General features: G+C 41.3%; 2 protein-coding genes across 3 annotated transcripts in view; both read right to left on the reverse strand.

Moving 5' to 3' along the window:
- The window catches only part of mccc2 (methylcrotonyl-CoA carboxylase subunit 2), a 130,998-nt gene extending 122,322 nt beyond the window's left edge, over nucleotides 1–8,676 (reverse strand). The window contains exon 1 of one of the 2 annotated variants that reach the window (XM_060836231.1): nucleotides 8,425–8,673. In XM_060836231.1, coding sequence (XP_060692214.1) covers nucleotides 8,425–8,562 — 138 coding nt within the window. In that variant the 5' untranslated portion in view covers nucleotides 8,563–8,673. Of the gene's footprint in view, nucleotides 1–8,424 lie in introns of both variants that reach the window. The other variant, XM_060836240.1, reaches the window with a different exon arrangement.
- A 12,716-nt stretch (nucleotides 8,677–21,392) lies between these two features.
- The window catches only part of LOC132822870 (transcription factor TFIIIB component B'' homolog), an 81,552-nt gene continuing 77,116 nt past the window's right edge, over nucleotides 21,393–25,828 (reverse strand). Inside the window, exon 31 of the mRNA XM_060836251.1 lies at nucleotides 21,393–21,651. Coding sequence (XP_060692234.1) covers nucleotides 21,490–21,651 — 162 coding nt within the window. The 3' untranslated portion in view covers nucleotides 21,393–21,489. The remainder of the gene's footprint in view (nucleotides 21,652–25,828) is intronic.

A 25,828-nucleotide genomic window follows, 5' to 3' on the forward strand; every position in this document is an offset into this window, starting at 1 on the left:
GTATGTAGTGTCTTGAATGGTATCAAGCTCATTGAGTTGTTGAAGCTGCACTCATCAAATTAAGTGGGGAGTATTCCATTACACTGCTGAACTGTGCCTTGTAGATGGTGGAAGCTTTGGAGAGTCAGGAGGTGAGTTACTTGCCACAATATTCCTCGTGCCTGACTGCTGTTATAGCCACTGTGTTTATATGATGAGTCCAGTTAAGTTTCTGGTCAATAATAATCTCCAGGATGTGGATAGTGAGGGATTCAGTGATGGTAACACCACTGAGTGTCATGGGGCTGTGGTTAGATTGTCTCTGATTGATGATGGTACTAGCCTGGCATTTGTGTGGTGTGAATGTCACTTGTCAGCCCAAGCCTGGATATTGTCCAGATCTTGTTGCATCTGAACATAGACTGCTTCAGTATCTGAGGAGTCATGAATGGCGCTGGAATTGTACAATTCAAAGGAATGTTACACACTATGTGATTCAGATTAAACAAACTAACTGCAGGAGTTTTTAATATCATTTGATGAATTTCATCAATTCACTATTCAATATAAGGAAGCTCTAAGTCGTTCATGACTGGATACCTTTGCCAATATTGTGGTTGTGGTATTCAAGGATAAAAGGGTAAATATAGGCATCGCTTGCATAGGCAAAGAATAATTTTTCTGACCTATGTTTATCACTAAGGGATTACATATAAAGTAGAAAAAAAAAGTAATGGTATATTCCAGAGGCAATCATTAGGGACTGGACTCAGAAGCTGCTGCTCAGGACATGCTGCCAATTTGGCACAAGGAGAATGGAGTGAAATCAAGACCCGAGAAATGTTCTGGAGAAGAGGTAAGGATTGCTGTCTTGGGTCAAATGCTGAGATCAAAGACTTAGGATGCATAATTATAAAACAAAAAGGAATGAGGCAGATGACAAAGCTGAGATATTAAATAAGTACTCTGCATGACTGGTGTCCTGGTATAAGTAGATGGCTGACTACAAGACAGATTCCCGTGTCACTAGGATCTTTTCAGAAGCAGGTTACACAAGATATGTAGAGAAGAAATCTTTCAGAAACTTCTCAGAAGGACAGCCGTGTCAGTTTTCCAACTCTCTACTTGGGACTGGGATATCATAGCAATTACAGAAACATGACTCAGGGATGGACAGGACTGGCAGCTTAATGTTCTCGGATACAAATGCTACAGGAAGGATAGAGAGGAAGGCAAGAGAGGAGGGGGAGTGTCGTTTTTGATAAGGGATAGCATTACAGCTGTGCTGAGGGTGGCTATTCCTGGAAATACATCCAGGGAAGTTATTTGGGTGGAACTGAGAAATAAGAAAGGAATCATCACCTTATTAGGATTGTATTATAGATCCCCAATAGTCAGAGGGAAATTGAGAAACAAACTTGTAAGGAGATCTCAGCTATCTGTAAGAATAATAGGGTAGTTATGGTAGGGGATTTTAACTTTCCAAACATAGACTGGGACTGCCATAATGTTAAGGGTTTAGATGGAGAGGAATTTGTTAAGTTTGTACAAGACAATTTTCTGATTCAGTATGTGGATGTACCTACTAGAGAAGGTACAAAACCTGATCTACTCATGGGAAATAAGGCAGGGCAGGTGACTAAGGTGTCAGTGGGGGAGCACTTTGGGGCCAGCGACCATAATTCTACTAGATTTAAAATAGTGATGGAAAAGGAAAGTCCAGATCTAAAAGCTGAAGTTCTAAATTGGAGAAAGGCTAATTTTGATGGTATTATGCAAGAACTTTCAAAAGATGATTGGGGGCAGGTGTTCGCAGGTAAAGGGACGGCTGGAAAATGGGAAGCCTCCAGAAATGAGATAACAAGAATCCAGAGAAAGTATATTCCTGTTCAGCTGTAAGGAAAGGCTGGTAGGTATAGAGAATGCTGGATGACTAAAAACATTGAGGGTTTGGTTAAGAAAAAGAAGGAAGCATATGTAAGGTATAGACAGGATAGACCGAGTGAATCCTCAGAACAGTATAAAAGAAGTAGGAGTATACTTAAGAGGGAAATCAGGAGGGCAAAAAGGGGACATGAGATAGCTTACACATAGAATTAAGGAGAATCCAAAGAGTTTTTACAAATGCATTAAGGACAAAAGGGTAACAAGGGAGAGAATAGGGCCCCTCAAAGATCAGCCTTTGTGTGGAGCTGCAAAAATGGGGAAGATACTAAATGAGTATTTTGCATCAGTATTAACTGTGGAAATGGATATGGAAGATATAGAAAGTAGCAAAATAGATGGTGATACCTTGCAAAATATCCATATTACAGAGGAGGAAGTGCTGGATGTCTTGAAATGGGTAAAGGTGGATAATTCTCTGGACCTGATCAGGTATACCCTAGAACTCTGTGGGAAGCTAGGGAAGTGATTGCTGGGCCTCTTACTGAGATATTTGTATCATGAATAGTCACAGGTGAGGTGTCGGAGGACTGGAGGTTGGCAAACATGGTGCCACTGTTTAAGAAAGGTGGTAAGGACAAGCCAGGGAACTATAAGCCAGTGAGCCTGACGTCGGTGATGGGCAGATTGTTGGAGGGAATCCTGAGGGACAGGATGTACATGTATTTGGAAAGGCAACGACTGATTAGGGATAGTCAACATGGCTTTGTGCGTAGAAAATCGTGTCTCTCAATCTTGATTGAGTTTTTTGAAGAAGTCACAAAGAGGATTGATGAGGGCAGAACAGTAGATGTGATCTATATGGACTTCAGTAAGGCATTTGACAAGGTTCCCCATGGAAGACTGGTTAGCAAGGTTAGATCTCATGGAATACAGGGAGAACTAGCCATTTGGATACAGAACTGACTCAAAGGTAGAAGACAGAGGTTGGTGGTGGAGGGTCGTTTTACAGACTGGAGGCCTGTGAGCGGTGGAGTGTCACAAGGATCGGTGCTGGGTCCTCTACATTTTGTCATTTACATAAATGATTTGGATGTGAACATAAGAGTTACAGTTAGTAAGGTTGCAGATGACACCAAAATTAGAGGTGTAGTGGACAGCGAAGAAAGTTACCTCAGATTACAACAGGATCTCGATCAGATGGACCAATGGGCTGAGAAGTGGCAGATGGAGTTTAATTCAGATAAATGTGAGGTGCTGCATTTTGGGAAAGCAAATCTTAGCAGGATTTATACACTTAATGGTAATGTCCTAGCGAGTATTGCTGAACAAAGAGACCTTGGAGTACAGGTTCACAGCTCCTTGAAAGTGGAGTCACAGGTAGATAGGATAGTGAAGAAGGCATTTTATTGCTTTCCTTTATTGGTCAGAGTATTGAGTACAGGAGTTGGGAGGTCATGTTGCGGCTCCAGGACATGGGTTAAGCCATTGTTGGAATATTGCGTGCAATTCTGGTCTCCTTCCTATCGGAAAGATGTTGCGAAACTTGAAAGGATTCAGAAAAGATTTACAAGGATGTTGCCAGGATTGGAGGATCTGAGCTGCAGGGAGAGGCTGAATAGGCTGGGGCTGTTTTCCCTGGAGTGTCGGAGGTTGAGAGGGGACCTTATAGAGATTTTAGATAAATAAAGACTTTTCCCTGGGGTGGGGGAGTCCAGAACTAGAGGGCATAGGTTTAGGGCAAGAGGGGAAAGATATAAAAGAGACCTAAGGGGCAACTTTTTCACACAGGGTGGTACGTGTATGGAATAAGCTGCCAGAGGAAGTGGTGGAGGCTGGTACAATTGCAACATTTAAAAGGCATTTGAGTGGGTATATGAATAGGAAGGGTTTGGAGTGATATGGGCTTTGTGATGCCAGATGGGACTAGATTGGGTTGGGAATATCTGGTCGGCATGGACGGGTTGGACCGAAGGATCTGTTTCCATGCTGTACACCTATGGATTCTCAAAATATCTTTCAAGTAAATGGAAGAATCTAGGTTGAGTGACTTCAAACAATATCAAAAAGCCACAATTCCTAATAGTCATAAACTCAGACTAGAGGGGTCTTGAGGTGCTAAGGTAGTGCCCTACCTCTGGACCAGGGAACCTGGCTCACTTCCTACCTATGCCAGAGGTATCATCTCTGAAGAAGCTGATTTACAAAGAAGGTCAGGCATGTAACTTGAGTACTTACAGCACAGAACAAGGCCCTTCAGCCCATTTTTATGTCATCATTGTCAACGGGAATAGTACCAGAGGACTGGAGGATAGCGAATGTGGTCCCATTGTTCAAGAAAGGGAGTAGGGATAGCCCTAGTAACTATAGGCCAGTGAGTCTGACTTCAGTGGTGGGCAAAGTCTTAGAGAGAATGGTAAGGGATAAGATTTATGAACATCTGGGTAGGAATAACGTGATCAGGGATAGCCAGCATGGTTTTGTGAAGGGCAGGTCGTGCCTCACAAAACTTGCTGGGTAAGCAAGTTTGCGGATGACACAAAAGTCGGTGGAGTTGTGGATAGTGAGGAAGGAAGTGGTAGGTTACAGCGGGATATAGATAAGTTGCAGAGCTGGGCGGAAATGTGGCAAATGGAATTCAATGTAGCTAAGTGCGAAGTCGTTCACTTTGGTAGGAATAACAAGATGATGGATTACTGGGCTAATGGTAGGCTACTTGGTAGTGTGGATGAGCAGAGGGATCTTGGTGTCCATGTACACAGATCTCTGAAAGTTGCCACCCAGGTAAATAGTGCTGTGAGGAAGGCATATGGTGTACTGGGCTTTATTGGCAGAGGAATTGAGTTCCGGAGTCCTGAGGTCATGTTGCAGTTGTATAAGACTCTGGTGAGGCCTCATCTGGAGTATTGTGTGCAGTTTTGGTCGCCATACTATAGGAAGGATGTGGAAGCTTTAGAACGAGTGCAGAGGAGGTTTACCAGGATGTTGCCTGGAATGGTAGGAAAATCTTATGAGGAAAGGCTGAGGCACTTGGGGCTGTTCTCATTGGAGAAGAGAAGGTTTAGGGGAGATCTGATAGAAGTGTAGAAGATGATTAGGGGTTTAGATAGGGTAGATACTAAGAACCTTTTACCGCTAATGGAGTCAGGTGTTACTAGGGGACATAGCTTTAAATTAAGGGGTGGTAGGTATAGGACAGATGTTAGGGGTAGATTCTTCACACAGCGGGTTGTGAGTTCATGGAATGCCCTGCCCGTATCAGTGGTGAACTCTCCTTCTTTATGGTCATTTAAGCGGGCATTGGATAGGCATTTGGAAGTTATTGGGCTAGTATAGGTGAGGTAGGATTCGGTCGGCGCAACATCGAGGGCCGAAGGGCCTGTACTGCGCTGTATCCTTCTATGTTCTATGTTCTATCACATCCAAGCCAGTCATCAAACAGTGATATATTCAAATCCTACTTTCTAATACTTCACCCATAGACTTTAATGCAATGGTGCTTCAAGTGTTCACCTAAATAGTTCTTACACATCTCGGGGGTTCCTACTTCTATCACCTTTAGCAGTAAGCTCCGGACACCACAATCTACTGGGTGAATAGTTTTCTTCCAAACCTATCTAAACCTCCTGCTCCTTACCTTAAAACAGTTAACAACTCCTAAGTAAGGAAAAAAGGAATTCCCTTAGGACTTTGTACACCTCAATTAAATTTCCCCTCAGCTTCTCTGCTCTAAGGAAAATCTTTGAGTAATAAAGTAACCATATGTCTTAGCTACTTTACCACAGGTTGATAAAGTGATCTAGTAAAACCAGCCTAAATAGTTACTTTGAGACGTGACTTCAAGCAAATATCTTTTTAAAAAAAGCATCCGAAGTGTCTGTTTAATGAGCTTTATTAAAAAGTCCATTCCTCTTCAATCTTCTAAATGAGCCAGTTTTCAAAATCCTTTATTGACAGCAGAAGCAGCCTCATAATAACAGAAATCATACCAAGAAGAACATGAATCACAGTTTACAAGTTGACAAGTATCTCGCTACTTTCCCAAAAGTCATGCTTTTGCATTGAATGTGTTTGACTCCTCATTTCAAACACAATGTGCAACATTCGCATTAGTATTTCCCCACCACCCCCTCGAGACGTTTTACTGATAAGTAGTACAGGCTATGTTGTGAAGTTACCTGGGGAAAACAAAATGAAGTATGAAGATGGCTTCAAGCTACAAATCATACCATTTTTTAATTTGTCAGAAATGTGATGTACGTATACATATTCAATTGGGCCAATCAAACCCACACTTCTGTAAAGATTTCAGAGCAAAAGCTTGCTGGTATAGCTGATCTATGGAACAAAAATGTTTGGTGCTGCAGCAAAAGATGAAGACTGCTCAAAGACTACCAAAAAAACTTGATATCAAATTTATCAGTGTCCAGCAATTTCTCATAAGCCACCTGCAGAAAACATGAGTACCCATTATGGTATGTTGGAATATGGATGCAACACTCATTAATTTCAACACACACAGAAACCAAAGTGTGAAGTGAAAAGATTCAAGAACAGTTTTAATGAAAACCACTGGATATGAGAAGACAAGATTCAGATTGGGACCAGCTTCCATGTCTAACAGGATGATGTTCAAGCTTAGGCTCATTTCTATGTAAGAGATTTTGTTTGGATGAATGTTTGGATTGCAGTCATTGCTTTTACCTCCTGGATTGAAACACTGTTTGATAAATGAAAATGGAGTGAGTGAAATCGCAAATCAAAGTGTGTTATCAAAATTCCAGAAGTCTACGTAAAAAGATTAAAGTTTATTAGTGTGGGAAAGACTTACAGCCCATATAGCCCATGTGATCAAACAGTCCCTTTGAAGAAATTACACCCAAATTGCAATTATATGCCGGTGTCTTGCGTTCATCATTTGACTCTGAATGTGCCCCTTAACAAGCCATTTACACCGAATGGAACAAGTAGATGGTTGAAGGAGAAATCATGTCTCGTTGAGTGTTTTGTACAATTTTGTTATCAAATTGTAGTATGCTGTTAGTGTACACACCACCACCAGGTCACTCAATGAATTGCAAGGAAGATGATTAACTGTTGATGAAGATTCAGAAACCAAAAGTGTCACATTTGATCCAAAGTAGGACCCTTACAAATGATGCCACAGCTAAAGTGACACAAATGAAACAAAAACAGAAATTACAGAAAATTCAGCAGGTCTGGCAGTATCTGTAGACAAAAAAAGGTTAACTCTCCAGGTCCAGTGACCCTTCTTCAGAACTGACTGTAGCTAGGGAAAGGGTGGCATATATGTTGAGGATGAGAGGGATGTGTGGGCAGGAATTAACAACAGGTACTTATAAAGCCAAGAGAGAGAACAGCTGGACAAACAAAAGAATGGGCAATGGTCAGTCTGGACAAAGTCAAAAGTTGTTCACTTGGACCATTAGTGGCTGACAATGGGTTGTTTCTGGTACTAGCCCATGTGATGATAAGGCTTGTTGTATAGAAATTGGAGTAAGGAAAAGGGAAAAGGTGCTCAGGCCTTAAAGTTATTCAACTTGATACTGACTCCTGTAATTTTCTAAGAGGAAAATTAGAATGTTTTTCCAACGGGGCCACTTGGTCCAGGAGGAGGACATTATAGTGGGCAGTATGATGGCTCAGTAGTTAGCACTGCTGCCTCACAACACCTGGTTTGATTCCAGCCTTGTGCAACTATCTGTGTGGAGTTTATACATTTAGCTCATGGCTGCATGGGTTTCCACTGGGTACTGTAGTTTCTTCCCACAGTCCAAAGGTGTGCAAGTTAGGTGGACCAACCATGCCAAATTGTCCATAGTGTCCAAGGATGTGTCTGGGTGGGGTGCTCTTTGATGGGTTAGTGCAGACACAAGTGGCTGAGTAGCCTCTTTCCATACTGTAGGGATTCTATGATTCAGCCACCATTACACAACACGAGCTGTCAAGATCAACTTAAATGCTGCCATACTCAGTGGTAGAAAGTCAAGAGACAAACAGCAGGCAGAAACTTCAAACTGTCACTACAGAAAAAGCGCTTGGAAAAGTGATAAAAATAAAGATTCAATACTAACATTTAAAACAGAATTGGACAAAGGGCAGCAAAGAGCCAGAGGTACCAGAAGGAGCTGGACAATTGGACAATTCAGGTCCCTCTGCCAGTCTGCTGGCACAGACACAATGGGTGAATGGCCATCTAAGATTGTTACCTGTCTTGGTGTTGTGGCAGGAATGATTCAAACTAGCAGCAGCAGCACGAGTAAACATGGTGCCAGATAGCAGCTGCAAGTTCAAGGACTTCAGAAGGAGTCACAGAAACATGAGCCAAACTAAAAAGAAATGTCACGAACTTAAATGTTCTCAATGTCGTATTTGTGAAGACTGGTGCACATACATCCTTCCCTGTGCGATTCAGTACCAGGAGAAGCTGCACTGTACCCACTCCCCCCGTGCTACTCGGTGCTGTCCGCAGTGACTTCCCTCCCTCCCTCCATCCAATGGACGTTTCCAGGCGAGTCCGGGGCTGCAAGCGCGGCCTACCTGGAAGAGGTCCGAGTTGGTGTCGGGCTCCGATCCGACCGTCGCCACTTTGTCTCCGTGGTAACGGCGCGGTCGTGGGGCAGACCAGGCTCGCGCTCCGAGGAAGCAGAGCCGCAGGTTCCGCGCGTGCAGCAGCATCCTGCAGCCAGGGGCCCAACGGCTCCAGAGCGAGCGGCGGCGCGAGTGAGTCTGCAAACCGGGGGCCCGCCTGCACTGGGACACAACCTTTGGGACTCCACCTCAAACACTCCTGCTCGCAGCGAATTGACTTGCACTTTGTTCCACAGAGCCCACCCACATACAAAGTTAAAAAATCACACAACACCAGATTATGGTCCAACAGGTTTAATTGGAAACACTGGCTTTCTGAGCATTGCTCCTTCATCAGGTGGTTGTCCAGAGCAGCGCTCTGAAAGCTAGTGTGCTTCCAAATAAAGGGCTGAAAATGTGTTGATGGAAAAGCGCAGCAGGTCAGGCAGCATCCAAAGAGCAGGAGAATCAACGTTTCAGGCATGAGCCCTTCTTCAGGAATGAAGAAAGAGAAGAGCTCATGCCCGAAACGTCGATTCTCCTGCTCTTTGGATGCTGCCTGACCTGCTGCGCTTTTCCAGCAACACATTTTCAGCTCTGATCTCCAGCATCTGCAGTCCTCACTTTCTCCTGCTTCCAAATAAAGCCTGTTGGACCACAACCTGATGTTGTGTAATTTTTAACTTTGTACACCCCAGTCCAACACCGGAACCTCTCATCATTCCAGACGAGTCAAATAAAGAAACATAAACTGCGGGACGATACTTGGTTAACGTTTGGCTTAAAGCAACTCTATTCAGAACAGGGTGGCCGTTCATCAGACAGTAACAGCTTCTGTAGAGAGAGAGAGAGACAGAGAAAAAAGTTTCGTGGAAAAGTTAGGAGTTCTTTGTGCACAAATAGGGAAATTACACAGAATTCTCGAATGATCTCCTATGAATTTGGAGATTAGATTTGTTTAATTTCTAGCACCTCAACTAATTTACCATACATCAAAGAAGTTTCAGAAATGACAACCAGACTACGAAGACCCCTCAGAATCCTAGTAGCACACAAACCCACCAACACTCTCAAACAAAAACTAACAAAGTTAAAAGACCCAGTACATCCCATGGACAAAACCAACGTCATCTACAAAATTCCATGCAAGGACTCTCACAGACACTATGTAGGACAAACAGGAAGAAAGTTAGCCACCAGGATACACGAACACCAGCTAGCCACAAAAAGACACGACCCTCTCTTCTCCCATAGCCCTACACACGGATGAGAAAAGCCACCATTTCGACTGGGACAACACAACTATCCTGGAACAGGCTAAGCAAAGACATGCCAGAGAATTCCTAGAGGCCTGGCACTCCAACCACAATGCCATAAACAAACACATAGATCTAGATACCATCTATCAACCCCTCAGAAAACGAACAGGAAATGACATCACCACAAACTCCAGGAACCCCACCCAGGACAAACATATAAAGAGAAAGCAGGAGACAACAGCTTTGCTTCATTTAGAGGTCGTCACTGATGTTACCTAGTCAGGTAACGAAACGTCTGGATATCAAACCTACACCCTAACTTTAAGGGATTTGCAGAAATAATTTCTTCATAGTTTTTATATGACAGAGAGCTGTTCTGCCAAACATATTTGTGTGGGCTCTCCAAATTATCTCAACTTTATATAACTTTACTGTTTTTCTTTTGTTAATCCATAATAGTGAGTAGAATGAGTTTTTTTAATTATGTTTTTATTGAGATCTGTCTCTTGATTAAACTTTAAAAACAAAAAAAAACATATGTACTGGAGCAGTGTTTTTAGAACAGTAAGACTGTGCTATTTTCTGGGTCTGTGGATTGTTAGGGTGCAAAGATAGCCTTTAGTGGAGTGATATATTCTTCCTGTTGGAAGTAGGAGATGAGGGAGAGTTTTCATGTTACTGAGATGGTGTCGACAGTATGTTTGGTTGCAAATCCCACCAGATTGCATGAATCGGGTGGAGTGGCAGTTAGAGGCATTGAGGAATTTACAGGAGCTTGAGGGTATAATGGATAGCAGTTACAGGGAGGGAGATAAACTGAAGATACAGTCAGGTAGATGGGTAACCATCAGGAAATGTAGGGGAGGGAGACAGGTAGTGCACGAGTCTGTTGTAGCTATCCCAATCCCAAAACAAGTATGCAATTTTTGAAAATGTAGGAGGTGACGGACTCTCACAGGAGTATAGCACTGACAGCCAGGTTTCTGGTGTTGAGACCGGCTCTAATTTAAGGAGGGGTAGACCAGGTTCCAAGCGATCGATCGTGATAGGGGACTGTCTAGTCAGAGGCACAGACAGATGATTCTGCAGCCGATAGCAAGGCATCAGAGTGATGTGTCACTTTCCTGGAGCCAGGATCAAAGATATCTTGGAGAGATTGCAGAATATTCTCAAAGGGGAGAGGGACTAGTATACATTGGAACTAATGGCACAGGAAGAGAAAAGCATAAGATTTGAGGAGAGAATGTAGGAAGTTAGGCAGAAATTTTAAAAGTAGGTCCTTGAGGGTAGTAATATCTAGATTATCCCCTGTGCCATAGGCTAATGAAGATAGGAATAGGTGGATAGAGCAGATGAATGTATGGAGCTGGTGCAGAAGAGAAGGATTCACAGTTTTGGATCATTGAATGTCTTCTGGGGTAAACATAACCTGCACGAGGAAGACAGATTGCACCTGAATTAGAAAGGTACTAACTAACATTCCAGTAGGGAGATTTGCAAGAGCTACTTGGGAGGATTTAAACTAGTGGGGGTTGGTCCCCAGCAAGATAATAAGGAAAGAGATTGGTCTAAGACTGGTACAGTTGGGAAAAGGAGTAAGTCGAACACACAGGGCAGACAGGAACAAAGTAAAGAACAAGATAGGACTGATAAATTAAAGTGCATTTATTTCAATGCAAGAGACCTAACAAGTTAGGCAGATTAACTCAGGATATGGTTAGGAACATGGAACTGGGATATTGTAGCAATTATGAAAACATGGCTCAGGGATATACAGGACAGGAAGCTTGAATGCATGGCTGAGGAGCTGGTGTATGCGAAAAGAATTCAAATTTTTGGATCATTAGAATCTCCTATGGGGTAGGAGTGACCTGTACAAGAAGGACGGATTGCACCTGAATTGGAAGGGGACTATAATACTGCCAGGGAGATTTGCTGGAGCTGCTTGGGAGGATTTAAACTAGTAAGCTTGGTGGGGGGGTGGGGTGGAGGTGGAGGTGGAGTGGGATCCAAGGACATAGTGAGGAAAGAGATCAATCTGAGACTAGTACAGTTGAGAATAGAAGCAAGTCAACAGTCAGGGCAGGCAGGGACAAGCAGAGAACTAGGTAGGTCTGATAAATTAAACAGCATTTATTTCAAGGCAAGGGGCCTAACAGGGGAGGCAGATGAACTCGGGGCATGGTTAGGAACATGGCTCAGGGATGGACAGGATTGGCAACTTAATGTTCCAGGGTACAAATGCTACAGGAAGGACAGAAAGGGAGGCAAGAGAGGAGGGGGGGGGGGGGGGTGGCGTTTTTGAAAAGGGATAGCATTACAACTGTACTGAGGGAGGATATTCCCAGAAATACATCCAGAGAAGTTATTTGAGTGGAACTGAGAAATAGGAAAGGGCTGATCACCTTATTGGGATTGTATTATAGATCCCCTAATAATCAGAGGGAAATTGAGAAACAAATTTGGAAGGAGAACTCACTTATCTGTAAGAATAATAGGGAATTTTAACTTTCCAAAACTTAGACTGGGACTGCCATAGCATTAAGGGTTTAGATGAAGAGGAATTTGTTAAGTTTTTACAAGACAATTTTCTGATTCAGTATATGGATGTACCTACTAGAGAAGGTACAAAACTTGACTTACTCTTGGGAAATAAGGCAGGGCAGGTGACTGAGGTGTCAGTGGGGGTGCACTTTGGGTCCAGCGACCATAATTCTATTAGTTTTAAATCAGATCAAAAAATTGAAGTTCTAAATTGGAGAAAGGCCAATTTTGATGGCATTAGGCAAGAACTTTCAAAAGCTGATTGGGAGCAGATGTTTGCAGGTAAAGGACAGCTAGAAAATGGGAAGCCTTCTGAAGTGAGATAACAAGAATCCAGAGACAGTATATTCCTGTTAGGATGAAAGGAAAAGGTGGTAGGTATAGGGAATGCTGGATGACTAAAGAAAATGAGAGTTTCGTTAAGAAAAAGGAGGACGTGTATGTCAGGTCTTCTAAGTATCAGGAGTGAATCCTTAGAAGGCATTAGGAGTATACTTGAGAGAGAAATCAGGAGGGTAAAAAGGGGACATGGCAAATAGGGTTAAGGAGAATCCAAAGGGTTTTTACAAATACATTGAGGACAAAAGGATAACCAGGGAGAGAATAGGGCCCCTTAAAAATCAGCAAGGTAGCCTTTGTGTGGAGCTGCAGGAAATGGGGGAGATATTAAATGAGTATTTTGCACCAGTATTTATTGTGGAAAAGGACATGGAAGATATAGAATGTAAGGAAATAGATAGTGACATCTTGCAAAATGTCCATATTACAGAAGAGGAAGTGCTGGATGTCTTGAAACGCATAAAAGTGGATATATCCCCAAGGGCCTGAACATGTAAACCCTAGAACTCTGTGGGAAGCTAGGGAAGTGATTGCTGGGCCTCTTGCTGAGATATTTGTACCATCGATAGTCACAGGTGAGGTGCTGGAAGACTGGAGGTTGGCTAATATGGTGCCACCGTTTATGAAAGGTGGAAAGGACAAGCCAGGGAACTATAGAGCAGTGAGCCTGATGTCGATGGTGGGCGAGTTGTTGGAGGGAATCTTGAGGGACAGGATGTAGATGTATTTGGAAAGGCAAAGACTGATTAGGGATAGGTAATCTGGCTTTGTGCGTGGGAAATCATGTCTCACAAACTTGATTGAGTTTTTTGAAATAACAAAGAGGATTGATGAGGACAGAGCGATAAACGTAATCTATATGGACTTCTGTAAGGCATTTGACAAGGTTCCCCATGGGAGACTGGTTAGCAAGGTTACATCTCATACAATACAGACAGAACTAGCCATTTGGATACAGAACTGGCTCAAAAGTAGAAGACAGAGGGTGGTGGTGGTGGATTGCTTTTCAGATCGGAGGCCTGTGACCAGTGGAGTGCCACAAGGATTGGTGCTGGGTCTATTACTTTTCCTCATTTATATAAATGATTTGGATGTGAGCATATGAGGTATAATTAATAAGTTTGCAGATGACACCAAAATTGGAGGTATAGTGGACAGCGAAGGTTACCTCAGATTACAACGGGATCTTGATCAGATGGGCCAATGGGCTAAGAAGCAGCAGATGGAGTTTAATTCAGATAAATGCGAGGTGCTGCATTTTGGGAAAGCAAATCTTAGCAGGACTTATACACTTAACGGTAAGATCCCAGGGAGTGCTGCTGAACAAAGAGACCTTGAAGTGCAGGTTCATAGCTCCTTGAAAGTGGAGTCGCAGCTGGATAGGATAGTGAAGGAGGCATTTGGTATGCTTTTCTTCATAGGTCAAAGTTTTGAGTACATGTTGCGGCTGTAGAGGACATTGGTTAGGCCACTGTTGGAATATTACATGCAATTCTGGTTTCCTTTCTACCTGAACGATGTTGTGAAACTTGAAAGGGCTCAGAAAAGATTTACAAGGATGTTGCCAGGGTTGGAGCTATAGGGAGGTTGAATAGGCTACGGCTGTTTTCCCCGGAGCATTAGAGGCTGAGGCTTGACTTATAGAGGTTTATAAAATTATGAGGGGCATGGATAGGATAAATAGAGAAAGTCTTTTCCCTGGGGTGGGGGAGTCCAGAACTAGAGCGCATAGGGGTTTAGGGTGAGAGGGGAAAGATATAAAAGAAACCTAACAGGCAACATTTTCACACAGGGTGATACATGTATGGTATGAGCTGCCAGAGGATGTGGTGGAGACTGGTACAATTGCAACATTTAAAAGGCATCTGGATGGGTATATGAATAGGAAGGGTTTGGAGGGATATGTACTGGGTGCTGGCAGGTGGGACTAGATTGGGTTGGGGTATCTGGTCAGCATGGACAAGTTGGACTAAAGGGTCTGTTCCTATTCTGTACATCTCTATGCTGTTCCAGGATATGGATGCTACATGAAGGATCGAAAGTGGGGGAAGGGGGCGAAGTGGCAGTTTTGAGTAGGGATAACATTATGGTTGTACTTAGGGAAGACATTCCTGGGAATACCTCCAGGCAAGTTATTTGGGTGGAACTGAGAAATAAGGGATGATCACCTTATTGCTATTGTACTATACACCCCCAGCAGTCAAGAGGAAATTGAGAATGATGGGGAGTTAACTTTCCAAACATAGTCTAGGACTACCCTAGTAGTAAGGGGTTGGATGGAAAGAAATTTGTTCAGTGTGTACAAGAAAATGTTTTGATTCAGTAGGTGGATGTACCTACTAGAGAAGGTGCAAAACATGACTTACTCTTGGGAAATAAGGCAGGGCAGGTGATGGGCATGCCAGTGGGGCAGCACTCCCCCCACCCCCTCCCCACACATTTTTTTTATATATATATGTGTGTGTGTGTGTGTGTGTGTGTGTATTGGGCGAATTTACATTTGCAGATTTTTATTTGCAGTCACACTCTAGTTTGTTTAAAAAGCACATAAGTTGTGGGCAATTAGTCCATGTGACATTCTACCAATCCCTACTTTGGAAATAGAACCAGTCTGACTCAATGTTGGGATATGGACAGACTCTAACCTCATACCCTTAATGTATTGTTTGAGCTGAGATGTCATTTTTTAAAAATATAAAACCTTAAGTTATTTTGGAAATGTGACTTAGAGTCTCATAGAGATATACAGCATAGAAACAGATGCTTCAGTCCAACCCGTCTATGCAGATATCCTAACCTAATCTACTCTCATTTACGAGCACTTGGACCATATCCCTCTAAACCATTCCTATTCATATATCCATCCAGATGCCTTTTAAATGCTGCCAGCCTCCACTGCTTCCTCTGGCAGCTCATTCCATACATGCAATACTCTCTGCGTGAAAATGTTGCCTTGTAGGTCCCTTATAAATTTTTCCCTCCTCACCCTGAACCTATCCTCTCTAGTTCTGGACTCCCCCATCTCAGAGAAAAGACCATGTCTGTTTATCCTATCCATGCCTCTCATGATTTTATAAACCTCTAAGATCACCTCCTCAGCCACTGATGCTCCAGGGAAAACAGCCCCAGCCTATTCAGCATCTCCCAGTAGCTCAAATCCTCCAATCCTAGCAACAACCTTGTCAGTCTTTTCTGAACCCTTTCAAGTTTCACAACATCCTTCTGATAGGAGGGAGACCAAAATTGCACGGAATATTCCAAAAGTGGCCTAAACAAAGTCCTGTACAGCCACAACATGACCTCCCAACTCCTATATTCAATGCTCTGACCAGTAAAGGAAACATACCAAATGCCTTCTCACGATCCTACCTACCTGTGACTCCACTTTCAAGCAACTATGAACCTGCACTCCAAGGTCTCTTTGTTCAGCAACACTCCCTAGGACCTTACCATTAAATGTATAAGTCTTGCTCTGATTTGCTTTTCCAAAATGCAGCACCTCACATTTATTTAAATTAAACTCCAGCTGCCACTCCTCAGCTTATTGGCCCATCTGATCAAGGTTCCATTGTAATCTGAGGTAATCTTCTTTGCTGTCCATTACATCTCCAATTTTGGATGTCATCTGCAAACTTACTAACTATACCTCCTATGTTCACATCCAAGTTATTTATTTTACTGATGAAAAGCAGTGGACCCAGCACTGATCCTTGTGGTCACAGGCGTCCAGTCTGAAAAGCAACCCTCCACCAGCACCCTCCGTCTTCCACCTTCTGGGATTTACAAATTAATGAATTGAAACCTGCAATCCCATTCTAAGTGATTAAAGACTTAGCAGCAATTGAGATTTGTTCAATACATCAGTTGTACGACATTTTGATCTTTAACTATAAATTCCATGTTCTATGATCCTGCCCCATCAGCTACCTAACGAAGGAGAGCGTTCTGAAAGCTTGTACTTCCAAACAAACCCATTTAAACTATAAGCTAGTGGTGTGAGATTTTTAACTTTGTCAACCCTAGTCCAACAACGGCACCTCCGCATCACGGGTATCAGAAACACAGCTACAGTTTATAAACAGCAATGCAATGGTAATCCAACTGAGTACAAATGCTTGATGTTCCAACTGCTGATCTGCTATCTATCCAGAAGGAAGATCCTAGAGAGAATAAAGCCACCTGAAGTCTTAATAGTATCCTAATTCTTAAGATTATTCTGCAGATCACTGAAGCACATACATGATGTTATCAAGGTGCTGAAACATAGTCTTATTTGACAAGGTGATAAGTTTTCAAAAGTTGGTTTATTTTTCAACCAAATTTCAGAATGAAAGTCTACTAAACCTTAAGCAAAGTAGATTCAGGGTAACAATTAGGAAGGGATGAAAATAAAAATTGGTGACAAATAGGAAATTGACCAGGATTCTTTAGAGAGGATGAAGCATCTTAAAAACAATGGAATGCATTGTAGAAAATATTTAAGTGCCAAAAATATAACCAGTGAATTTTAACGACAAATACAAATATTTGCATCTTCCACATCTTACATGTAGGCCCAAGCATCCAAATTTCAGGGGAAATTTCAGGCTGCTTAATTCCCAGAGAAAAGTTAACAAACGCATTTGAAAACTATAAACATTAAAAATATGCTAAATGAACAAATTATTTCGGAGTTTGAATGGATTTTCAAAAGCTATGGCCACCTGCAAGTCACACCATTAGTAAATTGAGAGATGGACGACAGAATGGTAGCTGGATTTTAATGAAGTAGTATGTACTGTAATAGGAAAGATAAACATGTTTGATGATGGGATGCAACTAACAATGATAGAAAATCAAAATGTTGTGGTTCTGTTCGCCGAGCTGGGAATTTGTGTTGCAGACGTTTCGTCCCCTGTCTAGGTGACATCCTCAGTGCTTAGGAGCCTCCTGTGAAGCGCTTCTGTGATCTTTCCTCCGGCAATTGTAGTGGTTTGAATCTGCCGCTTCCGGTTGTCAGTTCCAGCTGTCCACTGCAGTGGTCGGTATATTGGGTCCAGGTCGATGTGCTTATTGATTGAATCTGTGGATGAGTGCCATGCCTCTAGGAATTCCCTGGCTGTTCTCGGTTTGGCTTGTCCTGTAATAGTAGTGTTGTCCCAGTCGAATTCATGTTGCTTGTCATCTGCGTGTGTGGCTACTAAGGATAGCTGGTCATGTCATTTCGTGGCTAGTTGGTGTTCATGGATGCAGATCATTAGCTGTCTTCCTGTTTGTCCTATGTAGTGTTTTGTGCAGTCCTTGCATGGGATTTTGTACACGACATTGGTTTTGCTCATGCTGGGTATCGGGTCCTTCGTTCTGGTGAGTTGTTGTCTGAGAGTGGCTGTTGGTTTGTGTGCTGTTATGAGTCCTAGTGGTCGCAGTAGTCTGGCTGTCAGTTCGGAAATGCTCTTGATGTATGGTAGTGTGGCTAGTCCTTTGGGTTGTGGCATGCCCTCATTCCGTTGTCTTTCCCTTAGGCATCTGATGAAATTGCGCGGGTATCCATTTTTGGCGACTACATTGTATAGGTGTTCTTCTTCCTCTTTTTGTAGTTCTGGTGTACTGCAGTGTGTTGTGGCCCTTTTGAATAGTGTCTTGATGCAACTTCTTTTGTGTGTGTTGGGGTGGTTGCTTTCGTAGTTCAGGACTTGGTCTGTGTGTGTGGCTTTCCTGTATACCTTTGTGCTGAATTCTCCGTTAGGTGTTCTCCGTACCATAATGTCTAGGAATGGGAATCGGTTGTCCTTTTCTTCCTCTCTCGTGAATCGAATTCCTGTGAGTGTGGCGTTGATGATCCGGTATGTGTTCTCTATTTCTGTGTTTTTAATGTATTTGTATATTATTTACCGGGAACATCTAGTTAACACAAAGTTCTGAGCAGCAGACAATTTATTAAGTGAGATGCTCATTTGGAGAGCCAGCACAATGGGCCAAATGACCTTTGCACTGTGTTGTAAAAAATTGAGAATCTGTGGAGAAATTTAACTAATACTAAATAAATTAGATCACTTTGATTCTGGATGAGGCTACATTCGTCCTTCTGCATTAACAAGCTATCTCCAAGAATTTGGAACATTTCTAAAGTTGTGAATGTCAGGAAACAAACAAAACTTCACCTAATACAGAATCCTGCCACAATAAAGGGCCTTATGTCAAATTTTAGCAATATATAAAATGCAAAGAAAAATTATATAAGAATGTTTTATTTACAGAATTTACAAGCAGTCCACAGATTAATACATCTATGCAGTAATACTGTAATGTGCCTTCCAAACAAGGAAGATGTTGTAATGACTCTGGAGTTAGTCATTCAGTAAACAACCAATACATATTTGTAACCACGTGAACAATGCTTTAACTGTAATTTACACATATATATAGTCTATCTATAGGAGTGGTGCAACTGACCCAGTTGCTTTGTCAGGGACAAGATAAATTTAAATAATTTTGTGTGTATTGCCACACGTATTAGCTTTACCTGTGAAGTTTTACATAATTAACTTGTTAGTTACTTCCTGTTTGAGTTCCTCATCAACACTTTGAAACTGCTCTCAACAATACTGGTTAGAAATTCATAGTAGTGGCATAAAACAGCAGTACTGGATCAGCTGCCCATTATACACAGTGCTTGATGTTCAGTTCCATTAAACTCAATGGATGGCTTATCCAATATCTTTCTATGTCACTGCTTAAGATGAATTTCTCCCTCTATTTGCTCAATTATCAATCAGAATTTGCTACAGCTTTTTCATAAAACTTCTGAAGCTAATGTTCCAGAGAATGATGATGGTATATTGTCAATGTTGAAAGACTATTTCTTCATTTTCACCTAGTTATGAAATCAATTACATACAACTATGAGATTTATCTCCAATCATAGTTGGAGCCTTGCACCACAACATAAGATCCTGGTTTTAGAATCCGATTCTTCCACCCTTTAAGTCTTTTTTGATATATCAAATAAATCTTAAACCATTTTTAAGATAGGCTGTCTCAAATATCAATATTCTACAGCATGGGTTACAGTTGGGTCATTTAACAGCTGTAACAGGCTCACATTTTAATTTGTTCAAAATAATTGAGTTCCTAATTTTTTCTCCCATCTCTAGGTCAATATAAATATTACAGCCACATTAGGCTGATTTTAAATAATAATTAATATACAAAAAGTGAGATAATTATCTGCAAATGTGATTCTGAGCCCACATTAAAATACAGTCCAATTAACACATTTCACATGGTTATAATGTTAACAAATGAAACATATATAACAGACTTTTAAAAAAGAAAGCTTCAAAAGAAATTTGAATAACTTCGCATTTAACACAAATGGATATCTATAAGAAATCTCTACATTTTGTTTACAATTGCATTGAAAGAACACAAACACAAGTGCTAGTAATTTCACAAAAAGAAAACTTGTGTATCTCATTGTTGACATGTATGACATGCAAATAAATCTCAGTCCACAGCAATTTTATATAAATCAATCATTGAAAGTTTTAAAGTTGGGCTGTCATTGGAGATATCTGTTTCACATCCAAATTTGTACGTTTCCTTCTGATCAGTCAAACATGCAGCAATCATTCTGAAACTTTAAAGGAACAGCACCTTCAAGAAACATTGAATTTGAACTATGAATATATTTGCTAGACAAGGCACATTCTTTAAAAATAAAATAAAATGAGGTAACAAAGACAAAGATCCTGACCTTCAGAAATGCTCACCAAACAACATGCAATCTACATCATTACACCCATACTTAAACAGATTGAAGTCTAACAATGTTGTAAATTTATCACAGTGCAATTTTCTGAATAACTTCCTCTTGAAAGAAACAGTTGGTATCAGATTTAATACCCAACCATTTGTGTAACAATTTATACACAAAAATATCCAGCCCTGAACTTCATTTCATCCCACTACTGATATAATTTACATCCAAGAACTTAAAACTCACTGACAGTTTACATGTCAACGAATTATTATAGTTTATCCTTTTAAATTAGACTAACTATATATTTGTATCTGTACTGTTTCATTTGGACTTTCAAATTTTGTTTCCACTATTTATTGCTTCATTCTAATGTATTTAAAATTTATCTTAAGCAAAAATATATCATTCAAATCATACTTCTTTTTGAAAAAAGGCAGTCTGGGAAATGTAATTATCAAAATATATCATAACCCATTAGTATTTTGGATTCTAAGTTTAATATTTAAAAAGTGATCCTGATTAAATACTTGGATGTTAAAGTGCAATACTTTGAGGGTGTCATCTGTTTACCAAGCATCAATACCAAATTGTGGATTACTAAAATAAAGCACACATCTGCTACTCCTTTTTCTGCAAGAAAAATGAAAATGCAAAATTATCTTTCCTACTTTGTAGTGTGCGCTCCAATAGGGCAAAAGCATTCTATATAACAAAGGAATCACTGAGATTCAAGGAGAAACTTATTGGTAATTCATCAATACTGTAAACAACTTTTGGATGAAACATGAACTTATTGTACAGTTAATGGAGTTATCATATATTGTGAAGAGTAAAGCAGCAGCTTTCTTTAATGCCTATGTATTTGCTAAGAAAGATTTTGTTACAACAAATCGGCCTGTAAAATTTTGGTATTTCCTACCAATAAAGGTTAATATTATAAAGTGATTAACCAGCCTTTTGTTTTCATATTCATATCATAAAAGTAGTATTTTATAGGAGATCTCAGTGCAAAGAAAACTGGTAAAAGCAAACAATGTTTGTATAATTTAATGTCACTTCTCCTCCAATTGTGATTGTGTCATATTGTTGAACATATCACATTATATAATGTACCAGCACCAATTAAGTATGCAGCGATAAGGTTTTCTTTCATCATTCTTGTTCATCCTCTTCCACTTCTGTGAAAATATCACTGAAGAAATATTCAGCAACTCTTGTTGGCTGCATCTGTTCTGTATCTTGTTCCATTGCACAGCAGGCTTCCTCTGTGTAAGATTCCGACTGCCAACTTTGCAATGATGAGCTATACCTTACCTGAAGAAAGAATGGACATAAGTAATGACATGTGTTGCACTCTAACTTAGTAGCTTTACTAGAAATGCTGACAATCTTGTGAAAACACTTCTTATGGATAGAGTGCAAAGCATGTTGATGTATAAACATGTTCTCTCCAAGAAAACTGGGACACAATTTCCTCACATAGTCATTGAGACGTACAGCTTGGAAACATACCCTTGGTCCAACTCATCCATACCGACCAAACCCTAACCTAATCTAATCCCATTTGCCAGCACTTGGCCCAGGTCCCTCTAAACTCTTCCTATTCATATACCCATCCAGATGCCTTTTAAATGTTGTAATTGTACCAGCTTCCACCACTTCCTCTGGCAGTTCATTCCATACACGTACCTCCCTCTGTGAAAAAAAGTTGTCTCTTAAATCCCTTTTAACACAGAGAGCTTCTGACTAGAATCAGACTTACAGGGAAATAAATTAAAAGCATGCCATTTCCGAAATTAAGGGGGTGCATTTAAAATAAAGGATCAATCACCCCAATTTCTTTTATTCAACTCTTTAAAATTGACAGAGGATCACCTGCTCACTTACATAGCAGACAATGGTCACTGGAAGATTTATACAACTTTCAGAGTAGTCAACCAAGGCATGAAATTATTAATACTCTAGTTATCTTGGTGTTGAAAGGACTGCTTTTTTCCTATTTGTATAGTAAGTAGACTGGGAGCAGAACAAGGGAAAAGGGAAGGGAGAAATGTACTGACGGTTAAAAAGGACTGTTAATTGTTCCCTCCACGCATTTTAACCAAGTCCAATAAAGCACACATCTGCTACTCCTTTTTCTGCATAAAAAAATAAAAATGCAAAATTATCTTTCCTACTTTGTAGTGTGCGCTCCAATAGGGCAAAAGCATTCTATATAATAAAGGAATCACTGAGATTCAAGGAGAAACTTATTGGTAATTCATCAATACTGTAAACAACTTTTGGATGAAACACGAACTTATTGTACAGTTAATGGAGTTATCATATATTGTGAAGAGTAAAGCAGCAGCTTTCTTTAATGCCTATGTATTTGCTAACCCTCTGATTATCTTATACATCTAGATTAAATCACTTCTCAACCTCCTTCTCTCCAACAAAAACAGCCTCAGTTCCCTCAGCCTTTCCTTGTAAGATCTTCCTGCAATACCAGGTGACATCTTAGTAAATCTCCTCTGAACCCTTTCCAAAGCTTCCACATCATTCCTATAATGCGGTGACCAGAACTGCATGCAATATTCTAGGTGCGGCCATACCAGTGTCTTGTACAGCTGAAGCATGACCCCATGGCTAAGAAACGCAATCCCCCAACCAATAAACGCCAACACACCATATGCCTTCTTAACAATCCTATCAACCTGGGTGGCAACTTTCAGAGAGTTATGCACAAGGACATCGAGATCTGGGCTAGCACTGCTGCCTCACAGTGCCAGAGATTGATTCCAGCCTCGGGCGACTGTCTGTAGAGTTTGCACATTCTCCCAGCGTCTGCGTGGGTTTCCTCCAGGTGCTCTGGTTTATTCCCACAATCCAAAGATGTGCAGGTCAGGTGAACTGGCCATGCTAAATTGCCCATAGTGTTAGGTGCATTAGTCAGGGGTAAATATAGGGTAGGGCAATGAGTCTGGGTGGGTTACTCTTTGCAGAGTTGGTATGAACTAGTTAGGAGAGAAGGAGGTTGAGAAGTGACTTAATCTAGATGTACAAGATAATCAGAGGGTTAGTATGGACTGTAGGGAATCTAATCTCTCTGTGCATCTGCACTGCCAAGAATTTTACCCTGAGTCCAGTAGTCTGCATTCCTGTTACTTCTTCCGAAGTGAACCAAATCACACTTTTTCCTCATTAAACTCCATTTTCCACTTCTCAGCCCAGCTCTGCATCTTAACTATGTCCCTCTGTAATCCACAACATCTTTTGGCACTAGATTAGATTAGATTCCCTAGTGTGGAAACAGGCCCTTCAGCCCAACAAGTCCACACCGACCCTCCGAAGAACAACCCACCCATTCCCCTCCATTTACCCCAGACTAATGCACCTAACACTGCGGGCAATTTAGCATGGCCAATTCACCTACATGTCTTTGGACTATGGGAGGAAACCAGAGCACCCAGAGGAAACTCACGCAGACACGGGGAGAATGTGCAAACTCCACACAGACAGTCACCCGAGGCTGGAATCCAACCTGGGACTTTGGTGCTGTGAGGCAGCAGTGCTAACCACTGAGCCACCGTGCCACCCCACTACCTACTCTGCCTACCTTAGTGTCATCGCAAATTTCCTACCCATCCTTCTACACCCAAAAATGACAAACAGCAGTGGCCTCAAAACAGATCCTTGCGGCATACCACTGGTAACTGAGCTCCAGGATGAACATTTTCCATCAACCACCACCTTCTGTCTTCTTTCAGCTAGCAAATCTTTGATCCAAACCATTAAATCACCTTCAATCCCGAAACTCCATATTTTGTGCAATAGCCTACCATGTGGAACCTTATCAAACCTTACTGAAGTCCAGACACACCACACTAACCGCTTTACTTTCATCCAAACGTTTTGTCACCTTCTCGAAGAACTCAATAAGGCTAGTGAGGCACAACTTATCCTTCACAAAACCGTGTTGACTATCCCTAATCACGGTATTCCTTTCCAGATGATCGTAAATCCTACCTCTCATAACCTTTTCCAGTAAGGCTTACTGGCTTATAATTACCAAGATTGTCCTGACTCTCCTTCATAAACAAGGGATCAATATTTGCTATCCTCCAGTCTTCTGGCCCTTCTCCTGTTGACAATGATGTCATAGAAATCGAAGCCAAAGGCTCTGCAATCTCTTCCCTGGCTTTCCAGAGAATCTCACAATAAATCCTATCCAGCCCCAGGGTCATATCTATTTTCAGATTTCCCAAAATTGCTAAAACCTCCTCTTGTCAATCCTAATCCCACCTAATCCTGTAGCCTGTATCTCCATATTCTCACTAACATTGCCCTTTTCTAATGCGAATATTGATGAAAAGTGTTCATTAAGTGCTTCTCCCATGTCCTCAGATTCCACACAAAACTTTCCACTACTTTCTTTGATTGGCCCTAATCTTACTCTAGTCATTCTTTTATTCCTGATACCTATAGAAGGCCTGAAGGTTTTCCTTGATCCTATCTGCCAACAACTTCTCATGTCCCCTCCTGGCTCTTCTTAGCTCTCACTTTAGATCTTTTCTGGCCAACTCATAACTCTCAAGTGCCCTAACTGAGCCTTCATACTTCTTCCTCTTGACAAGAGCTTCAACTTCTTTGGTAAAAGATGGGTCCCTCTCTTAACAACTACCTCCTTGCCTGGTAGGTATATACTTATCAAGAACCAGCAGTAGCTGTTCTGTGAATAAGCTCCACATTTCAAGTTTGTCCATCCCCTGCAGTTTCCTTCCCCATCCTATGTATCCTAAATCTTGCCTAATCGCATCATAATTGCCTTTTCCCCAATTATACCTCATCCCCTGCAGTATATACCTATCCCTGCCCATTGCTATTATAAATATAACCAAATTATGGTCACTATCGCCAAAGTGCTCACCTACCTCCAAATCTAACACGTGGCTGGGTTCATTCCCCAGTATCAAATCCATCATGGCATCTCCCCTTGTTGGCCTGTCTACATACTGTGTCCTGCACACTTGAACGAAAACTGACCCATCTAAACTACTTGAACTACAGTATTCCCTGTCAACAGTGGGGAAGTTAAAGACCCCATTACAACTACTCTGCTACTCTCGTTCCTATTGAGAATCATTTTTGCTATCTTTTCCTTTACACCCCGGAACAAGTCGGAGGCCGATAGAAAACACTCAGAAAATTTAAAAGACATCTGGATGGGTGTATGAATAAGAAAGTTTGAGGGGGATACGGGCCAAAAGCTGACAAACAGGACTAGATTAACTTAGGATATCTGATCAGCATAGATGGGTTAGACTGCATTGTCTGGTTTTGTGCTGAACATCTTTCCAACTTTACTCTTTTTCTCAATATATATTTATCTAGTTTCAAATTTCATGTTAGTTGTTCTTTCAGCCATTCTATGCTGCTTTGTTGAAATTATCTGATTTTCTGGCCTACCGTTAATCTTCACTGTATACTTTTTCTCTCAATTTGATACCAT

Source organism: Hemiscyllium ocellatum, chromosome 2 (assembly GCF_020745735.1).
Source record: "Hemiscyllium ocellatum isolate sHemOce1 chromosome 2, sHemOce1.pat.X.cur, whole genome shotgun sequence".
NCBI lineage: Eukaryota > Metazoa > Chordata > Chondrichthyes > Orectolobiformes > Hemiscylliidae > Hemiscyllium > Hemiscyllium ocellatum.